General features: G+C 37.7%; 5 protein-coding genes across 6 annotated transcripts in view; all 5 read right to left on the reverse strand.

Annotated features, from left to right (window-relative positions):
- Window positions 1–3,725: 3,725 nt before the first annotated feature.
- LOC107993078 (zinc finger protein 808-like) lies at window positions 3,726–6,722 on the reverse strand. Its single transcript, XM_062079484.1, has 3 exons — window positions 6,683–6,722; window positions 6,028–6,383; window positions 3,726–4,543 (listed from the first exon to the last, which is right to left on the reverse strand). The coding sequence occupies exons 1-3, from the start codon at window positions 6,720–6,722 to the stop codon at window positions 4,136–4,138; spliced, it is 804 nt and encodes a 267-aa protein (XP_061935468.1). The 3' UTR covers window positions 3,726–4,135.
- LOC108003492 (zinc finger protein 823) lies at window positions 6,257–15,360 on the reverse strand. The gene is given in 4 exon segments (XM_017065764.2): window positions 6,257–6,383; window positions 6,885–7,340; window positions 11,585–11,815; window positions 12,342–15,360. Coding segments are annotated over 3 exon segments (555 nt in total). The 5' UTR covers window positions 12,421–15,360; the 3' UTR covers window positions 6,257–6,383; window positions 6,885–7,095.
- Window positions 14,161–15,732, reverse strand: LOC107993149 (gastrula zinc finger protein XlCGF57.1-like). The gene is made up of 2 exons (XM_062079485.1): window positions 15,519–15,732; window positions 14,161–14,381 (listed from the first exon to the last, which is right to left on the reverse strand). The coding sequence occupies exons 1-2, from the start codon at window positions 15,730–15,732 to the stop codon at window positions 14,161–14,163; spliced, it is 435 nt and encodes a 144-aa protein (XP_061935469.1).
- A 172-nt stretch (window positions 15,733–15,904) lies between these two features.
- Window positions 15,905–17,235, reverse strand: LOC108003482 (uncharacterized). Its single transcript, XM_017065752.3, has 2 exons — window positions 17,173–17,235; window positions 15,905–17,059 (listed from the first exon to the last, which is right to left on the reverse strand). The coding sequence occupies exons 1-2, from the start codon at window positions 17,190–17,192 to the stop codon at window positions 16,747–16,749; spliced, it is 333 nt and encodes a 110-aa protein (XP_016921241.2). The 5' UTR covers window positions 17,193–17,235; the 3' UTR covers window positions 15,905–16,746.
- Window positions 17,236–17,378: 143 nt separating this feature from the next.
- LOC107997489 (longitudinals lacking protein) overlaps window positions 17,379–21,149 on the reverse strand; it is a 103,727-nt gene continuing 99,956 nt past the window's right edge. Inside the window, exons 7-9 of one of the 2 annotated variants that reach the window (XM_062079550.1) lie at window positions 20,451–20,594; window positions 19,124–19,387; window positions 17,379–18,513 (exon numbers count right to left, since the gene is read on the reverse strand). In XM_062079550.1, the coding sequence (XP_061935534.1) occupies window positions 18,065–18,513; window positions 19,124–19,387; window positions 20,451–20,594 (857 nt within the window). In that variant the 3' untranslated portion in view covers window positions 17,379–18,064. The remainder of the gene's footprint in view (window positions 18,514–19,123; window positions 19,388–20,450; window positions 20,595–21,149) is intronic. The other variant, XM_062079549.1, reaches the window with a different exon arrangement.

Below are 21,149 nucleotides of genomic sequence, written 5' to 3' on the forward strand. Positions count from 1 at the left end.
TACGTATCGATTTATTAATCCATCATCTTTTGCTAATATGTACATACATAAAAGGTATAGGTTCCCATCTCTAACACCGGCACAATTACATCTAAAAAAAGACTTTTTTATCTACTATCATTTTGAAAGTAAAAAGCTAAACAAATTAAACGTGTGTATATATATATATATATGGAAGTATGGAATAAACCTGTTCAAATTATTCTCGATACGTTTGAATAGTACCAGCACTCGTTACCAGATGTCTCCCGCTGACTCATACTATACATATTCCTACGATATAGTAAAATTCCATCCAAAAGTGTGAGATGCCAAACGTCACAGAGACCGTCTGCGGAAACATTAATAACGAAACTAATAGATAATCACCTGACGAAACAGCCTACAACGTTCCTTTCCGTACCTTTTAACGCACATCTCTTCCTTTCCTCGGTTATGCCTCCTCTCTTTGTGCCATGAACTGCCATAAAGAATAGGTTGGAGATCACATTAGTATCACCGGATGAATTTCTAACAGAAAAATTCGATCATCGTGTAGAAACGAGTTTCACGAACAACGTTCTCTCGACGATCGTGCAACCTCTAGCGTGACGTCTCTCCTTCGATAACTTTTGACCTCGAGCTCCGATCAGCTCGATTCACGAGCCTTTTTACCCGTGTTTTGCACGAGTAATACTTTATAAGTAATACTTTCTTTCGAGTTGATCGCGCTAGGATAGTGAAGGTAAGATATCTTCTCTCGTTCCAAATTTCTCTTCCATTCGAACGTGTGTGTTGCCGCAGGGACCGCACGTATATAGGTAGCTGAAACACGTAAAACGAATTACTCGTTATTTGAAATCCTGATAAAAATCTCGTTACTCTTCTGCCTTTTGTCGTCAAACTAACATTTTTCCAATCTTCTTCCATTCTTCTTTGTTTTTCTGCTGTGTGGAGAAAAATAAGAGAAAGAAAAAAAAGATAGAAAGAGAGAGAAAATAAAGTGAATAGAATTAAAAGTAAATCTCTCTTTGTTATCGATCGCCTAAAAAAGACAGTTTTTACCATCAGTTTATACGATACTCTTCTGTTTTCTTTATTTTTTGGTATTACGAAAATACATGCATTTACGAATAGAGCAGGGGGGGGGGAAGAGTTAGGTATTAAATTCGCGATGGCCGTGTTTTAACGAGCATCAATTCGTCACAGATCACGCTCGCTGTATGAGGAACAACGCAATTCGAGTCGACGTTTTTTTATCTTTTTATATATATATATATATATAATTTTTAGTTTTTCCTTAAATCTAAGAGCGGTGTAAAATCAGTCACGCGTTTACATAACGAACAACTGGCGAACTGGTTTGGTTTAAAAAGTTAAAAATCACGGGAGGGAGGAAGGAAGTTGCCCTTAATAGTAAGATTCCTGCCATTTTTTTTTCTTCGAGAGAGAGAGAAAATATACGAGACCTGAATGTACGAGTCGAGCGTACGTATATACGTATATAACGAAGCAATGGACTACGACGAAAAATTATGCTTGCGTTTTGGACTAGCAATGTACAGAAAGACAGTTCAAATCTTGGTAAGATATATGATTAACGATATTACGAGAAACTTTCGTACAACTTAAACTACTATTTTTGACGTTTCTTTTTTTTTTTTGTTTTTTTTTTTATTTTTTTTTTTTTTTTAAATCATTCATGATCGTCCAACGGAGAGAGACGTCCAACGAAAAGAGAGAAAGAGAGAAAAAAAGGAAAAATAATTATTTAAATAAAATCGGACGTAATGTTTACGCAATGTTCTCGATATTACCGTATCGAAAGTCTGAATTTATAGAGACGAAAAATTTGAATAGGATCGGGTAAAATCGCAATGGATATTTGGAAAATGATTCAAAATTTTTTTCAAGATCTCAAGACTCGATTCGTGACTTTTACTTCACAGTAACAATATATCGGTCTTCAGCCGATTGCGTCCGATCATTGCCGAACTCATCCGAAGTCAAACTATCTGATTACATGTTCCGCGTCTTCGCGATTCTATCCGAAGTTTCGCCCGATTCTACCCGAATTTTCTCGACTCAACCCGAACTTATGATTACGGAACAACGCACTACACTTGTAATGTTAAAAATCGAACTGCGCACGCTAGTAGAATCGTAACCTCGGTCGCTATTCACTTTCTTACCGGATCCTGAAACATTCGTAGAACTTATATTAATATAATAATCGCGAAAAGCGCGAAAATTGAACGACAGAAACGACGTTGACTACTAAAAAAAAAAAAACGAGCAAAGCGAGAACAAACAATAGAGAGAGAGAGAGAGAGAGAGAGAGAGAGAGAGAGAGAGAGAGAGAGAGAGAGAGAGAGAGAGAGGAAAAAGGAAAGAAATGAAAAATCCGCGCTTTTCACTCTGCACCGCTAGTTTTCGCCGTCGATTCAAACCGTTTCCGCTATAGGAGCTGGCAGGCACGAGGAAGCTTCGACGCGAGTTTAAGGCAATCGGTTGCCGCGTGACGCGGATCAGGGGAACGCTCGAATCAGATTCGAAGGTTCAGGTGTTCGGTGACGTGACCTTGAAGTGTTGCTCAGCCTGATGGGCGTGCAGTATGAAGGCCTTGAACGCAGCGAAAGGGCACAAGGGACACTTGAACTGTGGCGGTTCGCACTTGTGCTTCAAATAGTTGCTCCACATCTTGTAGAATTTACTGCACATTGTGCACGTGTAGCCGAGAACCTGGTCGCCCATGTACATCTTCCGGTAGGCTGAAAACAGAGGGACCAAGTTAGATCGATAGGCAAACAATGAGTCGGCTTGAGGAGAGAAAACAGGGTTCTGGCATCCTCGATCGAATCGTGTCCGATCTACATCGAGTCTGAGAAGAAAAAAAAAAAGAAAAAAAAGAAAAAACATATCGTTTCGTATCTGGCGATATTCGAAATGGCGCGGCCAATTTTTACTTGGATCGTTGGGCTCGATTCGATCGGTAGAATTCGAATTCTGGTAATGGGCAAATTCGTAGTTAGAGGAAACCAAAGGAGTTTTTAGAGTTCATCAACATGTATAACGCATTCCTGCGAAATCTGTTTATTACAGAAAGATGAGAAATGATTTCGTCACTCGGGCGCAAGCATGGATTTGTAAGTTTTTTTTTTTTTAAGATAAATCACTCACTGCCACGTTAACCACGAAGGTGATAGGGTTAAAGCGACTAGCTGCAACGAATTATTACGATGCCTTCCTCTTCGTTTCGGCTTTAGAATCCCTTCTTTTCGAGTTGTCGTTGAATTCCTCGTTGAATATATATATATATCACCGCTGCATCGGCGAATTTCATCGCCAATTTCACGCATTCCAAAAGATATACCAGTGAATAGATATATGTATATATACTCTTCGTATATATACAAGCATGCATCGCTTTATATCGTTTTGATTCGCGATCGATTCGTGCTCGATCCAACCGTTAAAATATTTGTTGCGAATATCTTTACGAAATTTCGGTTACGAAAGAGTAGATGTAAAAAAAAAAATTCGAAATGAGTGAACATTTCGTTCGCACGTTCGCGATTGTTATCGGTCGACCTTCATCGAAAAATACGAAACGCATGCGACAAATACGTATTTCACACACAGAAACGTGTGTGTTGTGTGTATGTGTGTGTTACGTGTGTGTTGTGTGTGTATGTGTGTTTCCGCAAGAAAGAAAAAGGAAGAGAAAAATAAATAACGAGGAAAAATACTCGTCTAAATACTGCTATTTAGATAGACCAGCTTATCACAGATATGGTTTGCTTGAAACGCTAATTTGTAAATGTACCTTAATGGACATATATGCGACATATGAATCATCGATAGAACAAAAACGCATATATTTATTGGTAATTATTTTTTTCGAGTTCGATCACGCAAAAATCGAACTTCGTTTTTCTTACCATCACATCGTATCGTGTAATAAAATTTTATTAAAATGGAAGGAGAATGGAAATACCATTCAATGGAATTTTCGAGGAAAAGAATAATCAGACCCGATTACACATTCGTGCGTTCAATTCATTCGATATTCAAATATTCTCTCTTAAAAATATCGTCTCTAATCGTCTTGTCCACTTTTTTTTTTGCCTTCTTTTCGAAGAATCGAACGAGCGAACTATCGATTGTAAACGTTGCTGTGATGTTTCTTTTTATGATTCTCCATGCACCACTTGTGAGGGCTTTTATAGGGGCAAGCGTCACACGCGAATTTCGGCTTGGCGTTGATGCACTCGAATTTTCGATGTCTCCACAGCGATCTGTGAACCGCGTACGCTTTCCCACAATCGACGCACACGAAACTTCTCTCTCGAATATCCAAATTGCCAGCTTGACGGAGTTGTTGCTGTTGTTGTTGCTGCTGTTGTTGTTGCTGCCAATCATTCCTTCGAGCAACTCGGTTCTCCGGCTCGAGGTTGTAGACATTCTTGTAATTCCACAACAACGCTGAAACAACAACACCAGATCGGTTAATACGATCGGATCGACCACGAATCTCGCGAAACGATACGTAACCATTTTTTTTCTTTTAACACATAAATAATATGATTTGACAAAATTGTATCTTTTTTTTCTGGCCACGCTGACATTCGAGAAAATATATATATATTCCTTTTCTCACTGTCATTGGAGAGGCGATTCCAGCACGAGCAGAGCCTGAAAATAATTTTCAAACAGAAGAAGAAAACAAAAATGGAATGTGATATAAAATTTGTATAGTTTTCTTTTCTTCTTTTTTTTTCTTTTGATAAATATTTTTTTTTTCTTTTGATAATATTAATATTAATGAAAAACATCCACGCTCCATAATACGAGGAAGAGACCTATGGAATGATTTATTTTTTAATTACCTCGAGTTACAAACAACCTGAGCATTTGTTGTTTATTTCGATAAATCATGTATACAATATCATCAATCGTGGATGAGTATATCGAAAATTCGGTTGTCACAGATATTTTATAATGTTAATACAAATTAATTTACAGTTTAATAGGATTGTAAATTCAAACGATCTATAAATCACGTGTTACTTCGATCTTCTTTCTCGAATCGGAAAATGTTACGCAAAACATTATATGCGCTCTCTAATTATACATACGACGATTACATTATTGTCTGTTTCTAAGAGAGAATTAAAATTCTATTTACCTTGGGAGGAAAAGCGCTTCGAGTATAATACTGATTTTTTTTTTTTATAAACTCAATTTTAAAAGATACGCGTATGGTTTTTACACAAATTACGTAAGTAATTTTTGTTTAATAATAATAGTATATTACGCGTTATTAATCACCACAATATGAAAATGTATATATCTTTATTACAATTTCATTTTCTGATGAAAGGAGAACATCAGGCCTGATATTTCTGTTAAAAATACGACGATTAAAATCACATGTTCTATTTCTCAAATTGTTATAATGCTTGGCAATCTAATATTTTTTATCGGATACTTCGTTAGTTTGAATAATCTAATCTTCTTTGATAAATGGCCCAATATCTTTGAATAATTCGTTATTTTCGAACTAGCTTCGACTGGCGTCGAAATCGAGCAAATTCGATCGAGATACTATCGTTACATGTCTTTCTAATCCTCTCACGCCGAATTTACCCGAGTTTGTCCGATGCGACCCGAAATGTCGAATCACACGAAAACTTCGGGCGAAGTCGGATAAGTTCGGTTCGTGAAAATTTACGAACCGAATAGAATCGAGATCGCGAGCCGAATCCGCCTGAATTCGATCAATACTATCCGAAAACGTTCAATTATAAATAATTATAGAAAGAATTGGAAGACTATTCGAAAGGATACTGCAAATTTCACTCGAATCTTTGATTATCAGTCGTGAGATTCTCCTAACGGATAATGTAATCCACGTATCTACGAGTGTTACTACTCCCGTCACTTCGTTAAATTCGATGAATAGTGAAAATAATTATTCGCGCACGACTATTGCTTCGTTTCGTTCGGCTCAGCTGAACGATGAAACGTCTTCATATGCCTTCTCACGCAGAACGAATAATTGCTACGAAAGTTGCACAGATCGCAGCGAAATTTCAACACGCCTGTATCGTGAACATTTCGCACGTGTCTTTCCATGTTCGCCTTGTAAGTGCTCTTGTACTGGCAGAAGGAGCAGGCGAACTGTGAATTTCTCGGATTCATCTTACAACCGAATTGCACGTGCCTCCTCAACAAGTTCTTCAATGGGAACACCTTCTTGCAGAAACCGCACATGTGTCGCTTGTGACAATTCAACATGGATTGTGCAGCCGCGGTTACCTTAAACTTATCGAATTCTGGAGGGAGTTGAAGACCATCGACGGAGCCGTAATCAGCAACATAACCTTGTACGTTCCATACTCCTGAAACAGAGCAAAAAGAACATCGATGAAGCAGAGTTCGCGTTGGAAATAGATGTCGGTAGTAGTTCTCTTCAGACCTAATTCGTACGTTCGACGTTCGAATTCGTGAAATAAATTCGTGCTCCGGTTTAAGAAGAGATCATTCCTTCGATCATTCCCCCTCAACGAAGAATCGTAACATCGTAATTTCCTCCTCTTTGCATATGCTTGCGTCGTGAACGGGACCAAAGAAGTAAGTACAAATAAGTATTTCAAATTACGCGTACGTAAAAAAACGCGACGAAGGAAGAAAAATAAACTCGATATTCTTGAGAGATTTGCAGCGAACATAGCGAACATTGCTGCAAATGGACAACGTGTAAATGAGTAAAACGTGTGGCGTACATGTTTATTTTAAATAATTTAAAAATAATATATATTATTTATTTAAATAATGTTCAAGAGAAGCGGAAGAGGAAATAAGAGACAAATAGAAAATCTAATCTCCTGTCGATGATTTACCATATTTTCTTTTAAAATCGATCCTCACGATCGAACTTTTCGAACTTTTCGACTTTCGACTTTCGACTTTCTCAATTTGTTGCCCGTTCTCGCGGATCACACAACAATTTAAGGGGAAAATATGGTGGTCGTCGCATGGAATCGCTGCGAACCGAGGTGTGCGGAAGCGGCGTGAACGTAGAGGATGGACGTAGCGGGGAAAATTAATACGCTAAGCGGGTAGCCGCGAGTGCACGTGTCTCATGTGCCTGAAGAGTATATCCTTTCTGCTCGTTCTGTAGTCGCACAACTTGCAGCAGAACATAGGTGGTAATCCGCAACCGGTGCTCAAGTGTCGTTGAAGGCTCGCCTTCCAAGTGTAACCTTTGCCGCACTTCGGACAGACAAAGACGGGTTTGCCCCCGGATTGGTCAGGCGTCAGCGAGTCGTCCAATTGTTGGGCCGACAAGCCGCCCCCTAAAAATCAAAAGCGATCGAGTTAGAAAAAAAAAAAAAGGAGAATGAAGCTTCTTTCGTTTTCGTATCCCTTCGAATTCGAAGCATCGAGAGAAACATCGAAACAAAACGGAGCGCGCATCTCGGAGTTGCTTTTTCGAACACACACAAATTTTTCGCTGTTCATCCCTTCTGCTAAAGCGTTATTCTGCTAAAAAAAGAAAAGAAAAAAAAACGAATAGCAAAAAAGAATAACAAAAATCGACGATGAAAGAGACGACGAGGACAATGATCGAAAGATGGAATGACGATCATTGAAACCCTTGTGTATATATTTATGTGTCGCTAGGGGAGAGAGAAGTTTGTATTTTATGTGTAAACGTACGACGATTTCGTGGATCAGATACATTTATTGCATTCACCAACGTTAACTACAATTTACTGATAAAACGCAAAAAATTTGATAACACTCGGTCGTAAAAGTATTTGTACACTATCTTACAAGGAAATTCATACGAAGAATTCTGATTTTGATGAAAGTTTTCGCGTATGCAGGATATAATATCTAACATGAAGCAATTTCTTTTCCATTAAGAAAAAACTCTTCAAACTCTCAAAAGTTTCAACGTTAAAATTATAAAATTATATTTTTAAATTTTATTGGAATTCTTATTCTTGAAAATTAATAATAGAAAAAAATTAATCTCTCTCTCTCTCTCTCTCTCTCTCTCTCTCTCTCTCTCTCTCTTCGATATATATTCTACATACTTACAAAATTTCGTCAAAAACAGAATTTTCCTCAATATTTCATCACAAATGGTTAATTGCGTACGAAGACTCGCAATCATTTTGAAAGAAAAATCACAAAAGAAAAATCTTCATTTTCTTTTTTTTTTCTTGATTTCTCAAACCAAGTAAATCCAATTACACGAAAAAAAAAAAAAATACAACGTCGTGGCGACGGTATTCAATATGTCTCTTCGATCGCGTGCTCGCGCACAACATGATACTTGAGCAGGGTTGGTATTCTGGCTCTGTGCGTGCAATAAGGGCAAGGATAGAGCGGTTCCATTTGGCAGAAAAAATTCATGTGCTTCCTTAAACTCCTCCAGTCGCTGTACTTCTTGGTACACTTCAAACAGAGGAGCTCCTCTTTGCACCGCCTCCAAATATCGCGTGGCAGTTGGTCGCAAAAAAGTGGACCTTTGGCTGAAACAGGGATCGGAATGTTGCATCAGTCGGTGATCTATTCGTGTGAAGGGAAAAAGGGAAGAGGAAAAAGAAAAATAAAAAAATAAAAAAAAAAAATAAAAAAAAAATAAAATAAAAAAAAATAGGGAAAGAAAAGAACGAAATGAATATCGATAAATTGGATAAATTCTTCTAAGGGTGCAAACGTGTTTGAGAGTAAAATTTTGAGACTCGTTCTCGAGAATATTTTTCGTCCAGGGAGTGGACGAGAGTGACATCGCGTCCGATAACGTGTTCGAGAGTATAACATTCACCCTCAATAAGTTTTTGGTTAAGATAAATAAAAGATAAATCTCGAGAACAAGTTTCGAAAGTTTCAATCTCGAATGATTTTGCATGTTAAACGACAATCAGGAATAGGAATATTTTTTTTTTTTTTAATCGTCAAGAAAAGAATTTGACGATCGATTGAAAAAAATGTACAGAAAGAAGAAAGAGAATGATTCTATCCGTGACGTATAAGTTTTCGAGAAATCTACCTTTCCATCTCTTTTTTTCTCTTCTTTCGTCTTGGTTCGATGACACAGGAGAGTGACGCGTGTGTTTCCAATAGTCGAAGAGGTGTGTGTTTCCCTATACGGTAGAAGATTAATTTTCTTCTTTTGGATTATTCATGGATTATGCAAGAATGTAAAAGAAAATCGTCACCCGAGATATGTAAATCGTGTGTATTTATTATTATCTTTTACGCAACACCTTACATAACAACAATGTTTCTCTTAGCTCGTATTTGTCGGCATCGCGAATCGAGGTAAAATGAAAAGCCGATAGGCTCGAATAGTCTGGTACATGAGCGTTTTTTTTTTAACGTCTTTTTTTCTTTTTCTTTTTTTTCTTTTTTTTTTTACTTTTTTTTCTCTTTTTTTTTTTTTTTCTTCCTTTTGTTCTGTGAAACGCTCACGTTTATCACCATTGTCGAAATTTATAAGAACAAAATAATTTTCACAGCCCAATCAACTACCAGACGCGAGTTAACAAGAAAAATGATCAACGTCACAATTTAACAACCGCGATACACAAATCTAGTATCGATCGCCGTTCTCACGTTTTTTTGTCGTTTTTTTTTTTTTTTTTTCGTTACAATGTAATTAAAAACTTATTTTTTCTTTCTTTCTTGCTTTCTTCCTTTCTTTCCTGCTTCCTTCCTTTCTTTCTTTCTTTCTTTCTTTCTTTAAGTGCACCATTACGAACATCTAATATCCTAATATTTCTTACAACACAGTCTTAAAAGATTAATTAGAAGATAATAGTATAATAGACAATAATATATAATGATAATATACGCACAATAATAATGGCGATGATGCTAATGATAATGACGATAATAATAATAGATAATAATAACAATAACAATAATAGTAATCATGTGATAAGCAGTAATAGTGATAATAATAATAATAATGATAATGATAATAAAAAACAAAAAAAAAAAAATAATAAAAGGGAATAAAATAGTTAAACATATTCAGCACCACCATGATATACCGAGTTCAAAGTTACACTTTGACGGGTATACGATGTTCGACGAAACACAAAGTGTACAACGAATATGTTGCATTCTCTTCTAATTAAAAAATACATTGGTACCGAAAAACATTCGAGCACTTTTAAAAGCCTATTTAAAACGAGACCCTATGAGATGACACACCGATAACAACAACAATAATATTCAGAGAGAAAAAAAAAAAATAATAATAATCGTATCAAAGTCTGATTATGCTTTGGTAATATAACCTCAAAGCATTTTCAAAATTACAACGAAGCGTATCGTTTTCTTGTACTTGAATCGTTGATCTAACTGTAAGACACTTTTCAAAGAAAGGGCACGTAATTGTCGCGAATATCACGATTATCGCATCCTTATTCTCTTTCCTTTTTTTTTTTTTAATTCCTGATCAATTCTACGCAACATCCACCGTGTGAGACATTTTCATATTTCGCGCCATTCGTAATCTTACAAATATTAAGTATGTATATGTATATGTATATATATATATATATATGTGTGTGTATGGTATGTATATATATATATATATATATTCTTTTGATAGTTGAAAGCTTATTGAAAGGCCATTAGTTAATTTAGCCACTGGCGAAATATTTAAATTCGTATGCAATTTATAATGTAAAAATTTCTCTCCCGTTCTTTCCCTCTTACATTTTCAATTTTCTTAATCGTAACAAAGTAGAGAACAATTATCCCCTTTATACTTATAAACTTTCATTCATTTGATTCTTCTCCACGAATCGAATAAAAACAATAGATCTAGTAAGTAACTATATATTGTATATATATAATAAGAGTAAACAAAATCTTTCTAGAAGAGAAGAATCGATAGAACAAAAAAGGAAAAAAAAAAGAAAAATAGAATAAATATATATATGTATATATATATACATATATATATATATATATAAAAGAATAAAATATTCTTACGAAAGAAACGTTTCACGTAATCGACATCCTATCTCGCTTTACCAAAATCTATTATATATATGTATATCTCTATAATCCCATTGACCGATTCCCAATTTTTGTCGTTAAAAAAAAAGAAGAAAAAAAAGAAGAAAAAAAAGTGATCGCTTGGCAAAATCTCTCTCGCCAGATGGATTACAATCAAGCTCGCAATTCAATTTTTACATTCACAAAAGTAAACGGCAATTAGGACTGATGCTCGTTTCGGAAACGAAGCATCTTCGCACTTTCGTCTCCTCGGACTTTTTTACTTCCGAATGGCAGCTAGCGGTGTTGTTCACCGATTGATAATCTTGAGGAATAGGGTTACCGGCAGCGCCACCACCACCACCACCACCACCGAAACTCTCTCCATGCAATTTCTTAATGTGTCTGACCAGGCTGCTGTGCTGCGTGAACTTCCTGTTGCAAAGGATACATGAGAACTGTCTGGCGACACCGCACTCGTATCGTAGATGGCGCTCGAGATTCCCCTCGGAACGATAGGATCTCGGGCAACGCAGACACTTCCACTTGCCGTTCGTGTTTCTTATTTTGCCGCAGACCGTTTCGCGATGCCGTTTCAAGGTCGATTTGTGCGTGTACAATTTTCCACAGTTCCAACATCTGTAAGGCCTGTCCGCGTCCGGCATCCCACCCGGATAATCTTGAAACAGAAGCCTCGAGTAACTGGAGCAATTTATAGCCGGGTTAAAGGGCGGCGTGTTGTTCGGCAGATGATCGATCGGTGACGGACACTTTGGATACACTTGGTAATCCGTTTTGCTCTCTGGAAAAGAAATCAGAGAAATTTCACATGTGAGGGGGGAGGAAGTGGAGAATTTTAGAAGTGAGAAGAAGAGAATTTTATTGGGATTATTATTATTATTATTATTATTATTATTATTATTATCATTACAAGAGAATAATTGGATAATTAATTAATTAATTTAACCGAAAGAATGGTTCAAATCGAAGGATAATAGCAAATGTTCCGGATAAGAAAATTAAACATATATATATATTTATATGCGTGGAAAAGAATTGGAATGGAATGTAAATAAATCTGGAAATTGAATATCAATCTCTCGTTTAGTTTCTCTCTCTTCTTTCTCTCAATTTTTTCTCATTCTCACTTTTGAACTCTCGATCTATGAAGAGGAGGGAAAAAATAAAAAAAAAAAAAATAATAAAAAAAATAAAGGAAGAAGAAAAGAAAAAGGAACTAATAATTCGATTTTGCTTGTTTTTTTCGCGATCGATTGAAGATCTTTTTAAGAGACGGGGTCGATCAATAATAATTTCTGTATACGTACTTGTACACTGAAATGACACGCAGGACGAATATCTTCGATACTAGACGACGTCGATCAGAGCAAGAACGCATGTAATCATTGATAGAAAAGAAGATTTCTATTTCGTTCAAAGACAAAAAAAGAAAAGAAAAAAAAAAATACAGACTCGAAAATATTCTATAAATTTAAGAAAGGAAACTTAAAAATATAAATTATCTTGGATGTGTGATCTTCTGAATAAGAGCTCCCATTGTGGTAATAGGTGAAGATGTTTCGGTAAAATTTTTATTATTATTATTATTTATTATTATTATTATTATTATTTACTATTATTATTTATTATCTATCTTCTAGACACTCTCGATGGCACATCAAATCTACTATCGACGGTTCTAGGAGACGATTTTAAAATGTAATATTCGATAAATATACTATTTAAAAAGAAACGACAACGTTGTTGTGAATACGTTAAACGTGTCCAGCCAAAATCTTTTACAACGTGATAAAATTCAACGATCGATAATCTACGATATACAATTTGTGCTTAAAAATCGAATCAACACGCAGGAATGAAGTTAATAAAAAAAAAAAAAATATCTGTGCACTAAAATGTTCATCTCGCGTGATCTCGCGAATCTCTTTGGCGTGGAAATCATCTTCGTGGATGAACGCAGCAGGATCGCTTTTCTCTTCGTCGTGACGCCACCATCGACCGTGGTTGATCATCATCGGGCCGTCGATCTTCGAGACATTCAATCTTCGAACGAAATGGAATATCCGTTGATTGAACCCAACAACAAGGAAGGAAGAAGCCGAGGATGACCCCCCCTCCCCCTCCTCTCCCTCCCCAAATTTTGAAGCGAAGAATTTGTCGTTTCTTGGCGCGGCGAAGGATCCAGAGAAAGATTCTTCGAGAGACGCAGAATTCCTCCCAATTCCTTCTCCTTCCCCTTCTTCTTCCTTCGGGGACGGCCGAGGTCGTTCTTTTCTTCGAGATCGACGACGAACGAGAGATGCTTCTCTTGCATTCTTCCTCACTCACCTCCCTGCACGATCCCCAGCGCCAGGCGGTGGAAGGGGAAGAGAGAGAGAGAGAGAGAGAGAGGGCAGCACGGTCGCTCGCCAACTGAAACTTTGCGACTCCGAGATTCGTCGATCGCGAATCGTCGGAGGACGGGGGTCATCTTCGCTAAATACCTAGAAGAACATTAACAATGGAATTCGCGTTAATCACGAAACAAACTACCACGAAACGGCCGAAACGGAGAGGGGCAATTTAAGGCCCTCTCGATTTAATAATAATAAATCGAACAAGTCTCCGATTCAATTTTTTTCATCGGGAGATAATCATCGTTCATCCCCCGGCCGTTTTTACCGCCAGTTATTGCGAGTCGAAAAGATTGAAAAAAATTGAAAAAAAAAAATATATATATATATATATATATATATGTATATATGCGTGTATGTATATATATATATATCATCGAATGGGAGAAATGGATGGGACAGTGGAGGGGAGCAGGCAGATAGGCGGGCAAGCAAGCGCGTGGAGAATTCTCTAGAAGGCCTCATTTACGTGAAGGTATTATACGGGAGGCACGGAGAGGCACAGGATTATTATTCGTTTTTTCTTTCTTTCTTTCTTTCTTTCTTTCTTTCTTTTATCCATCAAATAAAACGGAGAAGGGCAAGTATTGTAATCTCTTTCTAAGTGAAGAATTCGACGATGCTATTCGATCGTCACGATGGTTGGGCCAGGATTCTCAGGATTGAAAATTAATAAGAGAGGGGAGGGAGGGGTGGAGAGAGAGAAGAAGAAAAAAAAATGTCGCGAGATCGTCTACAACATAAGATTAGGCTCTACTCCATTGACAATATCTATCTTATGAATAGCGATCAGATGACGGTGCAGGCTCGTCTTCTGAGTGAAACTGTAGCTGCAGTAGTAACATGGAAACTGGCGTTTTCCTCCGCATTCCCATTTCATGTGCCTCCTCAAGTTGCACCGCCTCGTGTATCCCCGTCCGCATTGCTGGCAGGGGAATCGAAAGCTCACGTAACCTGTCGAACGAAAAGAAAAACACTGACGTCAGAATATATCGTTGCACTAGAACGGAAATCCGTACAATTTTCGTTATAGATCGAAAATAAAGCTATTCTCGATTCTCTTTAGATGCGTCTCTCTTTCTCCCTCTCACTCACACACACATACGCGCACACACTCTCTCTCTCTCTCTCTCTCTAATCAATCCGACACTTAAACGCGTCGATCTTCGAGTGATTTGTGATTCTTCGTGAGAAGTCTCCAATTCGATTCGATTAAATATATAATTGTTGATCGATAATAATGGACCGATTCAATGGAAATTAATTGACAGTCTCGAAAAGGAAAGAAAAGGAAGAAGAGGAGGAGGAGGAGGAGGAGAGAAGATAGAAAAATCAAAATCGAAACTGGTAATAATTTTTTTTTTTCTTCATCGATTTCGTCGAGTCCAGCGTTTAAACAACGCGAAAGCGTTATGTTATCATCGTATTTGTATATCTTATATGCTCTTCCAAGATGGTGGCCGGTTTACCGAACGAGCGAGAATATCGTGAAAACGATTAATTTAAAACGACAAGAAACGACAAGTCACGACTATCAGAGTCAATCGTTTTTTATTCAATTCTACATAGGGGGAGGGGAAAGTGTATAAATAAAACGGGGGGAGAGAGGTGGGGGAGAATAGACGCGGGAAACGATATCTTCAATGGCTGACCCGAGTTTGTTGACATCATCGATCGATCTTCTTCCGTTGCGAGTCTTCTTCGTTGTTTATCTTCAATGACGAGGATCCACGTAGCATTCTTCCACGAGAATTCGGCGAGAAATCAGATCCCGAGGACGGGGGAAATCTGGAAAAAATATTTTCTCTCTTCGAGCTCGACGAAGACGGAAAACGGCGAAGGAAAAGAGATGCTGAAAATCCAAATGGAAAAGTGATGGCATGAGCGGGCAAGGGACGCAGCCACTCGATCTGTTTGGTCGTTACAAAGACATTCGTCAACGATTTATTGCCTCTTTAAATCTAAATAGTTACACACGATGAGCAGAATCACGTTTCTCCAAAAGATTGCTCCTTCACACGATATTCTCGAAGGATAATCGATTATTCTCTTCGATTTCTCTCCATGTGTTATCATGATCCACGCGTCAACCGTGAGCGGATTTTATCCATGTTCTTCGCGGTGGCACGAAAATATTGTGCGCGTTAAGCATGTGCTGCCTCAGCTTTCCGTTCTGGGTGTATCTGGCCGGACACAGGTAACAGGTGAAGTGTTTCTGGCCACCGCACTCGAATCTCAAATGTTTGACCAGATTGTGCCTCAATTGGTAGGATCTGCCGCACTGGTGGCAGGTGAAACCTTCCATGTTTGTCCTCAAGTATCCGTTTCTCATTCTCGACGATATGATTCGCGCCTCTGAAAAAACAACAAAAACGAAATGTCAAGTGGAATCTGACCGATAAGTCGAAACGGTTATAACCAACTTCTGGAAAAGATTACTGGAAAAAAAAAACTGCTTGGATAATGAAAGGCAGATCGAAAGTGGTGTCCAACATGCGCAATATTTATTCATTTTTACAATTTTATTCGATTCGTTGTCTTTTAAATTTATCCTGGATATCGTTGTTTAGTTTTATTCCTCTTCCCTGTAAAGAGGTGAAAGATATAGATGAAGAAGAATTTTCTTTTCCTCTCGATCCAATCCTGATCCTCGATTTATTTTCTTTATTTTTCCATTCCCTCTTTTTCCCTCTTTTTTTTATACTCAATTTTCATAATTATTCTGCTTTAAAAGTACACAGTACATTGTAAGGATTGAAATAATTAGAAAAATCAAAAATCGTAAAACATTGGATGATTCTCTAAGAAAAGAAATCACGAGTTACAGACCTTGTTGCGTCTGTTTAAATATATCCTGAATCCTTATTTTTATTTCTTTTCCCTGCAATAGGAAAAGAGATAAAGAGTAAGGTAAAGAATTTTCTTCTCCTCTCAATCTAATCCTGATTCTCGATTTTTCTTTATTTTTCTATCCCCCTTCTCTCTCCTTTTTTCAATTTTTATCAACATATCATCCACGTACCAATAAATAATAAAAAATAAAAAAAAGAGAAAAAAGAAACCTCGTTTCAACTACTCACCGTGACGTCCACGTTTTAAAAATACGTAAAATACTGTAAAAATTAAAATCGTTAAAAAGAACATTGTCAAAAATTCAAAAATCAAATCATAAAAACCATAAAAACCATATTTGGACGAACAATATCCTCGTCAAAAAGAGTAGAAACATTGTCAAAAATTCAAAAATCAAATCGTAAAAACCGTATTTGGACGAACGAATATTCTTGTCGAAAAGAGAAAGAAAATAAAAGAAAAATTTTCAGGCACGCGTAGACGAGGTCTCTAGAATATTTTTTTGGGGACGGAATACTTTGGCGGGATGTAAATATGGTGCTTTTGCAACAAGTGTCTGCGCAATTTGATATTCTTCCCGTATGTGGCCAAGCAAATGTGACACACGAAGCTCGTCTGGTCGCCGCAATCGTACTTCATGTGCGTGGTTAAACTTCTGTTCATCTTGTACAGTCTTCCGCAACACGGGCATAGAGTGGACGCTTGATTCATGCTCAACGATCTTGTGCGCGCGCAGCTCCTTTGTTGTCCTCTGAGGAGCCTCTTGCTCCTCCTCAATCCTAGAAAATAAAAAGGGGAAGAGTATCGTTAGTGGGAGGGAGTCGAACGATTTTTTCGAAACTCGGACGAGAAAACACCAGGATGGATGATACAATATGTCCACCACACTCACACTTTTATCGATCCCTCCATGGACGACGATGGATCCTTGGGACAAAGAATAGTTGATTTACGTGAAATATAATTTTTAAATAATATTATTCGGCGATAACGATGAGAAATGAAAGATCGTTTTTTTTTTTTTTTTTTTTTTTTTTGTTTTTTGATAGATCGTTGTATCTTCTATATAGTTTAAGGCATATTGACACCCCTCGTTCATCGGTTTAAGAATCGCACACGTTTATTCTATTCTTACAATTACAACTCCATCTTTGGGCGCTTTTGAACACTTTCTAACTTCAAACTATGAATATAGTTAAATCGATATTCTCGAAATAATGTTGTCTACTTGTTTTATGTACATTTTACTTTTAGCTTTTTAGTTTTAGGAAAGGAAATGATATTCCTTTTTTAAAGCGATTAAACCTTTTCTTTAGGTCCCTACGTTGCATCCACACCAATTTTCTTCAAGATGACATGATTATAGCCTTGTTTTTTTTTTTTTATTTTCGCACACAATGTACGTGAATCGTTTTTATCTCCGATATCCATGCGTATATCAATTTTCGCAATTTAGATATAAATGATTTTAAAGAATTAATTAAAATCGCAGGATTAATCGCAATATTAATCGTCACCGCTTAAAATACCAAATTGATCAAATTTGACGTAAATAAACGTAAATATAAGGTTAAGCTAAGAAAAAGAAAAAAAAGAACAAAGAAAAATAAAATCGCTATCGAATTTCTTCTTCACCAAATTTCTACTTCTTTCCCCGCTATTTCCAAGAAAGATTTTTTATTTATTTTTTTTTTTTCTTTATTTTTTAAAGAGAACCAAGAAAAAAAGAAGAAGAAGAAGAAGAAGAAAAAAGAAAAGGGAAAAAAAAGGAATAAGAAAAAAATTCAATGCTTGGTTCTAACATGTCGATCGAGATTACTCTTTTGGGAGAACCTGAACTTGCAAATGGGGCAAGTGAATTTAGGCTCGACGCCGCACTCATAATTCCTGTGCCTCCAAAGCGAGGTGAAAACCGCGTAGACGCGGTTGCAATCGGGGCACGCGTGCTTCTTCTTCCTCCTCCTCTTTTCCTGATCGCCGCTCTCCCTCGCGCTGCTCCTCTCGGGCACGAGCAACCGCCTGTTGCATTCGAACGTTCTGTGACGTTTCAACGAGGCCATCAGCGCAAAATTTCGATTGCAATCGGTGCACAGATACTTTCTCGGCCCGCATCTGTTCCCTATCTTGCCCTGCTCGTCCTTAAACGTCATCGAGCGAAGATGCCTGGTCACTATGCGAGAGGTGGGCGGCAACGTGGGCACGGTCCAATTCGACGAGCTGTAGTTTTGTGCGTCTGGAAACGAACAAACGAAATAAAAACACCTTTAGAATATCCCCCTCTCAAAGGAGATCGATAAAATTGAATTGGCGCGCGCGATCTTCGTCGATCTAGATAGAGATCTGCAAGAATAATCGCTAATATACATTTCGCCTTTATTAATTAATTTTCTCGTGAATTCGAATATTCGTATTCGCATTGTATATATATATATGTGTATATATATATATATATATATATATGTATTGGACAATAATATGTAAAATACACAGGATCTTTATTTACATTATTTCTCGTTTTTCTGCGCTTTCTACAACATGTGTATGTATACATGTATCTATGTATGTATGTATGTGTACATATGCTGTGTGTGTGTGTATGTATACATGTGGATACATACGACAAAAAACGACTCACGATTGCCATGAAAAGAAAAGAAAAAGAAGAAAAAGAAGAAGAAGAAGAAGAAAGGATATCTCGTATTACGAGTTCGAAAAAAAGTTGACGGCAAAAGTTCGCGTAAGTTGATACGTAAAATAATACGTATGTATGTTTCCTCTCTATAAATTTTGAGGGAAATCGTGGTACGAGGCGAACATCGTTCCCTGAACGTGCGAAACGTTGCTTTCCACGTCCGAGAGGACATCGGCCTGTTGCAATCTGTATCGTGGATTCTGATCGAGAAAATGCTGATGCCTCGCCAGTATATGCTTCATCAGGCTGTCTTTGTAACGTGTTCTGTGCGGGCAGAACGCGCACTTGAACTTTGGATCGATCCCGCACTCGAAATCGTGATGCCTCTTCAGATGGTGTTTATGCTTGTAAGTTTTCCCGCAGGTGGCGCAAGTGTGTTTGAACACCGATATGACCGGATGGTACTGGGACTTGGCTGAAACAGACACGAAACAACGGTCGATTAGTCCGGATCGATTGTTTCGGCTACTGCGTATTTTCCCAACAGATAAATGCAGTCGGACGATCTCGAAATTTTTCAGAAGTCGTTCCTCGAGTTGATCCGACGTTTCGAAACGGAAGAAAAAAAAAAAAAAAAAAAAAAACGTAGGAGAATAAAAATTTTTAGAACGTGTGTCTTTCGGAGGATAAAAAGGGGGGCGGCAGCGGCAGCGGCAAGGTGTGTTCAATGCACCGGACACAGACAACAGACAGTCGTTTTTTTTCTTTCTTTTTTTTTTTTCTTTTTTTTTGGTATAGAGCTCGGTAAATAGACATTCTTTTTTTTTTTTATTCGATTCGTGTCACTTGTTGTTTCCGTTTCGTCATTATAAAGCGAAAAAAAAAATACGCCATCCCTTCTATCCCTTCTATATTCTTGCTTCCTTCCATCCGTTTTCCTCTTTCGCTCTTATTAATCTTGCGCTCTCTACATTCTTGTGCCTCGGAAGGGATAACGAATCGGCGACGGATGATCGATCCTCGTTCTCTCCCATACTTATCGTACGCGCGACGTAAATGTCTAATTATTTATGCGCATGCCTGTCTACGTCTTTGTCGTGTGTCTTTATGTATGTATACATGTATGTATAATATATATATATATGTGTACGTGCGTGTGTGTGCGTGCGCGCGCGACAGAGAAGAGGATAGACACATACCACATTTAAAAGTAGAAACAGTGTGTGCTCGTGCGTGTACGTACGTACGTGTTATCTATCGTCAACATATTTCCCACTTTTACAACAGCGCAGAGACAGCGACGGATTCACACGACTCCGCGAATTCGATCGATGAACGAGCGAGAGAGAGAGAGAAAGATCGGGACATCGTAATAAGAAGAAAGAGAGAAGAGCCGTCTCAGGGGTTTCTCTGTTGCCTGACGCTCGCTGTTCGAGGCGTGAATCCAGACCTGGCGTGCTTCATCATGTGCACTTGAAGATAGGACCTGTAGGTTGCCCGATAAGGGCAGAAGGTGCACTGGTGCATCGGTTGTTTACCGCATTCGTTAATCACGTGCCTCCTCAGGTTCTTCATTTGATGGTAACGGCGATCGCAATTGTCGCACGCGAATCGGCCCTGTCCCCGAGATCTTCTTCGATCCTTGGGCATTCGGCTAACGTAGTACCGCATTTTCGCGTAATCTGGAACCAGGAAGAAGAAAAAAAAAATGACCACGGGTTAAATTGTGGGGAGAGGCTTGTTGGGTCGCGGTTCCTTTTTCATCGAATTCATCGTTGAGCACGAAATTATTATCGCAGAGGTCGCTCATCGATCGATCAATGCAGATAAAATATGTATACGTATATATATATATATGTATGTATATATATTTATATGTATATATATATACCTCTAAAGGTACGCACAGATGGTGCTCGCGAGGAAGAGAGAGGCAAAAGGGACAAAGAGGGAAGAAATTCTTCGATCTTCCCCGAACACGATTTTTTTTTTTTTATTTCTTTTTTTGCTCGTCACATGCACAGAACGATATTTTTGAACATTATATATTTCAAGTGTCGAGGTCGCCACAGTATATTCGTCTGTGAAAGAGTGCGGAATAAATTTCAGAGTTGAAAGGTTCTGTTATTATATTGTTCGAAAGAAAAATTTCACACTCTCTACTCTCGCAAGATTTTAAATCCTCCGTTAAATCTCATTCCTATCCTTGACATTCCCTTGAAATCGATCAACGGATG

This window comes from Apis cerana, linkage group LG9, assembly GCF_029169275.1.
Source record: "Apis cerana isolate GH-2021 linkage group LG9, AcerK_1.0, whole genome shotgun sequence".
NCBI lineage: Eukaryota > Metazoa > Arthropoda > Insecta > Hymenoptera > Apidae > Apis > Apis cerana.